Genomic DNA, 5,978 nt, shown 5'->3' with positions numbered 1-5,978 from the left:
CGCAGTTTCACAGGCCTTCACAGTTGATTTTTTTTTTTTTTTTTTTTTTTTTTACAAATGACAAGTCTTAAAATCATTAAACCGTGTAAGTATTGAAGTGAGTCCTGTGTTTGAAGATTGCAGTAATGGATGGCAAACAATAAATAACTTCTAACAATAGCAACACTCACTTATACTTCTGTGAAAAACTTTTGCTTATTTGCATATTCATAGGGTTTTTGAGTGATGCTGTTTTATAACTTAAGCTGTATTTTATAATTGTGTAACTCATTTTCATGTTTTTTTGTTTTTTTGTGGCATCATTAACTCACCCTAAAGTAATTTCAAACCTGTATTCCTTTATAAAGAGTGTAAATGAAAATTTATTTTACAATGTATTTTGTCTTTACAATGAAAATCAATGGGGACCATTGTAGTTCTGGATCCCATTGACTTTCATTGTGTTAGGGAAAAACTGTTCATTAAAATATCTTATTTTGTGTTTCACGCAGTATTTAACAACATGAGAATGAGCAAATTATATCAGATTTAACATTTTTGGGTATAACATTTCTTTTTAAAAACTTGACCTTTCATTCAAATTTCCAACCAATCAGACATAATTTAATGTTAATGTTAGCAGATGCTTTTTATTAGAGCGACTTGAAGTCGCTTTAATAACCCCATAAAGTATCATGGGGTTACTAAAGGACCATTTTCTGGGCTCCAATAACTCATTGTTACTCTCCAGTTCACCCTTGGGATTGAACCTGCAACCCTTGCAGTAACACCTCAGATGCTTAAAGCAGAAGTGTGTAGCATCTGCATAAATGAATTAATGACTGTTGGTTGCTAAACAATCTGCAATTCTGTTTGCAGAAATTACACACTTCAGATATAATAATTAGACTAACAGGTGCAAGTATCAAGGTTGTTCTTGCTCCTCCCCTTCATATTCATAGTCCATTTCAGCTCTCTCATACTCTAACTCCGCCCCCTCGTAGCCTTCATACACCTCCCCCTCGTAGATTAGCTCCTCCCTTTCATATTCCAGACCATCATCATCATAACCAAGCTCCGCCTCCTCAAACGCCACACCTTGTCTCTCAGACTCCGCCCCTTCATCATTATTTTGTGGTTCGTTCTCATCCCCAGTTGGGGTTGTTGATGGATCCGGCTCATTTATTTCCTTCCCCTTAGCAGCTGCCAAGTTAAGGGCGGAGTTCATCCGGAGTTTCTTGAGTATTCCGTGAATGACCGGACTTGCTGCTGCCGCCGCCGCAGCCGCCGCCTCCTCTGCTTCTTTTTCCGCTCGTTCTTTTGCCTCTCTCCTTCTCTCTCTAGCCTGCAACACCTCCTCAGCCCCCTCCCCGACGATAAGCACCTCCTCCCCTACACGCGGTGGCTCCTTCACAGGGTTGTGGTCATAGGAGAAGAGTCGCAGCGCCGGTAGATGATGCAAGTTTGGGAACTCTGATATCCGATTGCGGTCCATGTCCAGAATCTCCAGCTGCTCCATCTTGAGGAGCACTCGCGGAAACTCCTGAAAGCGGTTACCGTACAGCCAGAGCCCTCTCAGGGACTCCATGCGGCATAGGTCCGAGGGAAGGGTGCGCAGGCGGTTGTCCCCAATCTGCAGTGAGCGCAAATTGGGAAGGTCGTACAACTGCTTGGGGAATCGCTGGAAGTAGTTGCTCTCCACCCAGAGGCAACGTAAGTTCTGCAGGTTGCTCACTTCCGGTGGGAGGCTCACCAGCCGGTTGCTTCCCAGGTAAAGACACGTGAGATTAGTCAACTTGCACACCGAGAGAGGAACGTCATCAAGTTTATTGAAGTCGAGCGCCAGGGTACGCAAACCCTGCAGCCGCGTGATACCCTTAGGAATGTTGCGGAGACGGTTTCCACAGACGTAGAGCTTCTCCAAGTACTCCAGATCTAGGACTTGACGAGGAAGGCGACGGAACTTGTAGTAGCTCAGATCCAACACCGGATCTCCACTCGCCAAGAGATCGTCTACTCCAAGCGGCAGCTCCTCGTCCTCCAGGACCTCCTCTTCTTCTTCTTCTTCTTCTTTTTCAGCCGCTTCCTCCTCTTCCTCACCTTCATCTCCCTTCTCTTTAACCTTTTTCTCCTTTTCCTCTCCTCCTTCGTCCTGGGCCTCTTTTTGGGATGAGTTGCCCATACCCTCGGCCGGCTAGCCCGGCGCTTGTCTGTGTGTGTCGTGAGAGAGTGTTTCAGGACGGGGTAAGAGGGTGAGGCGGTCTGTGGGGCTGGCCCCCCCTCCCCGTGTCAGTTTCACTCAGTAGGATTGACCCGGCAGTGACAGAGCCAGCACAGCGACACATGATGCCCTAACTATAGGCGGCTTCCCCTCAGTCCGAGTACAACGAGGTCCAACGTCAGCAAACACGGCAGTGATACCAGCAAGGAGCCATATTCTGAGTGTTTGTGTGGATTGCTTTAATTAAAATACTATATGCTATAGAACAGATAATAATAATAATAGTAATAGTAATAATAGTAATAGTAGTAGTAATAATAGTAGTAGTAGTAGTTGTAAAAATAAGTATAACTGTAACAGGAAGAAAGTTTAATTTTGTCTCTGTAATGTAAACTCAAAGTTAACAGATGAGTGTCAAAGTAGATGCCAATGTTCGTATATTAATTTCTACATACCGTGCACAGCTAATTAGTTATTTTTTTAATTATATTAAAGTATATAGTTTGTTAAAAGCATTAAATGACTCACATTACAGTCAGAAACTAAGCGTTTCGGTCTGTTTGTGTGAACCGTGGTGCTGAGCGTCTCTCTCTCTCTCTCTGCCGACACACACAGCTCTTGTCCGGTTGCCCGGTCTGTGGATCCCGGTCTCTCTTTGACCTGGCCGGCGGCAATGTGAACCGAACTGATGATAGCAAGCTGTAACTCCGCTTTGTGTGCTCCTAAATCGGACAAAATCCTCTGAGACGTCAGTTTAAAGTTTCCAGAAGCGCTCGACTCGATGTCTGTATCTTTACAACGTTGTGCGTTGAGTGCTGACTCGCGTTTCTCTCTCTCTCTCTTTCTCTGGAGTGTGGAGTTTGCGTAAAGCGTTGCTATGGACCGTCTCTCTCCCCTAGCAACCGAAACAGGGACATGAGAGTAACACACGATTGTCACGTGGTTCAACGGAGAGAGGGAGAGAGAGAGAGAGAGAGAGAGAGAGAGAGCGCGCGGTCAAATTCCTCTATTCCAAGTTCACGTTATGCAATGGGGAAATGAAGGCTATTCGTTAAATCATAATAAATAAATAAGTTGTATGAAATATATATTAATATTAAACAAATGCTATTTGAAAAGTTATAATTTATAAAGGTTTCAAATAACTAATATTTAATAGTCTTTATTAAAATACATATAATTATTGTATTTATTTACGTGATAAAGGCATACATGTCATGCTTTACATATAATTGTATCTATTTACATATATGCTATTATTTGCATTCATTTAGGCCTACATGTAAACTAAATCGATATATATATATATATATATATATATATATATATATATATATATATGATAAAGCATATGTCATGCTTTATATAAAGAAGATATACTATTATGAATTATTGTAAATAAAATGGCAATAAATTCATAAAGGGAAAGAAAAGCTATTTAATGCAATAAATAAACTGTAGTAACAAAATCCGAAGTAAAAAATTGTTGATGTCAGCAAATTAATTGCAACACAACTTTCTGTGCTGCTCAGAATGTGCCGAATTGCATAATATCTACACAAAATCAATACATAAACAAATGTACAATAATTTACTCTAACTGCACTGCTCTGAGTTTACGTGTACTCCTTGACCGGCTTCTATACGTCACACATGGCCTTTTCAGAACTGAATATACTATAGGCTACTGAACTATTGATCTGTGAAGCGTGCTATAATGTTTTTTATTATTGATGTATTGAAGTTATTATGATTTTAGAATGCATTTCTTGCCATGTAGAGATGAGAGTCTCCGTATTATGTTTTGTGGTGTTGCACGTACTGATAAGTGTTTAAATCACTCTGCCCTATAGGTGTTTTTCTGCTGAAGTGTTGTAATGCATCAAAGTTCAGCCTTGATGTTCCACGGTGTCACAGCAGCACAAATCCCCCTAGTGGCCAGATCACTTCATAGACTCTGAACCTGATGCTGAGTGAGCAAGGCTTGTGAGCAAGTGCTGACATTCGGTCAGAAATCAGTTTGGACCTTTAAGATTTTCATTCATTACTGGCTTGAGACGCCAATTCTCATGTGAAGTTTTCATACTCATTTTAAACTAATGCACATATTTTCGACTCTTCTATGATGATGTGCATTATTAGACTTCACAAGGTTAATTATAATAATTAATAATTTACTTTATAAGCATGTTTCATGTATTAGGGATCAGGGATTTTCACTGGTGCACAATGTAAGTTTTGGACAGTGATTTCCATGCAACTCATTGGAGCTCAAAACTACACTCTTACAAGAAAAGGTTCTATATAGAACCTTAAAAGGTTCTATCAGGCGCTACGTATTTGGGACCCCTAAAAGGTTCTATATAGAACCCTTTTTAAGGATTCAATCAAAAGAACCCTTTAGGGGTTCATTCATGATTATTTCTTTTGTCCTTTCCGGATTAAATATTCAATATAATTGACAAACATCAAGACCCTAAAATGTAAAAATGAAATTCACATAAAAAAGTCACCCATGAATACTGAAAAAAGCACACCCAAAGTGCATAGAACTAGTCATTTATTTATATGAACAAAAAGTAACTTCAAATATTCAAGGCTTTAAATGTACAAATCAACCTTAAAACACCAACCATTTAAAAAATCTCATAAATAATGAAAATAGTGTTTCACCTACATCTACATATTACAAAATAAGTCCATTATAAAATCTATCACTATTAAATAATGCAAATATACCGATTAATCTAAATTCCCATCAGGGTTAGAACAACATCAAGTACCTCAAAACTACAAATCCATATTAATATAACTCACAATGGAAATATACAGATATAGAAGTACTTCAAATCTACAAATTTACAAGAATATCACTCATAAAGAATTGTAATTACAGATTCAAATTCAGATCAGCATTTCAGAATAACATCAAACGCCTCATATTTACAAATTTACATTAGCTCTATTCACGAAATATCAAAGTATTATGATAATTGATTCTACATTTTGAGCACTGGGACAGACAGGTTTTTGTTGTTGTTGTTGTTGTTTTTTGGCTTCTGGAGAGTTTAAACAGGTAATGCTCAACAAAATTCATCATGTGAGTGATGTGCTTGGGGTATTCCACACTGAATATGAAATAAGTGGCAAAGAGGCACTCCATTGCCTCCATCACATCCATTTCTGCGCTCACAATGTTGACACCCTCCATATTGATGCTGGCTCTTTTTGCATGGAGGGGGTTTGAAGCTTCATGAAAAACTATAGTCGGAGTTGGCTTTACTGATTCCTGCAAGTTGGAAAAACATATAAATTATTTGTGAAATAACTTAGAATCTTGCATACTTTCTTCCAAACAATTAGGGATGTGACTGACCATTCACTGGCTAGGTTACACACACAACTCGCAAACAATCATGACCACAGAAACTGTGATCAATGCAATATTCATTAATAAAATAGCTCGGATAGCATACTGAAAAACTAAAAAGCAACAATGTATCTGTTTTAGATTTAACTAAACTAAATAAAAATGCTATTCGTTCAAGCTGCATCATTTCTGTATCTGATTTAAAGCATGCAGAATGCTAGATCTAAAGGCCGGTTGCTAAAAAAATACATCAGTGTTTTTTTTGCCTCCACGTCTTTCATTTAAATTCTGCAAATGTTTTTGTGAAAAACTGAGCAGCCCTCTCTCAATTTTAACATCTTTATATTTCTCCTGATATTACAAAACAACTGTCAATAAGAGTAAAACATTCTTCATTAGAACATTATT

At 38.7% G+C, this 5,978-nt stretch overlaps 1 protein-coding gene across 1 annotated transcript; it reads right to left on the bottom strand.

Annotated features, from left to right (window-relative positions):
* Nucleotides 1–364: 364 nt before the first annotated feature.
* Nucleotides 365–3,115, bottom strand: LOC113043034 (leucine-rich repeat-containing protein 10B-like). Its single transcript, XM_026202136.1, has one exon. The coding sequence runs from the start codon at nt 2,159–2,161 to the stop codon at nt 905–907; it is 1,257 nt and encodes a 418-aa protein (XP_026057921.1). The 5' UTR covers nt 2,162–3,115; the 3' UTR covers nt 365–904.
* Nucleotides 3,116–5,978: the final 2,863 nt, after the last annotated feature.

This window comes from Carassius auratus, chromosome 25, assembly GCF_003368295.1.
Source record: "Carassius auratus strain Wakin chromosome 25, ASM336829v1, whole genome shotgun sequence".
Lineage (NCBI taxonomy): Eukaryota > Metazoa > Chordata > Actinopteri > Cypriniformes > Cyprinidae > Carassius > Carassius auratus.
The sequence above is the reverse complement of the archived record's forward strand: the minus strand, read 5'-3'. Positions and strand labels throughout refer to the sequence as shown.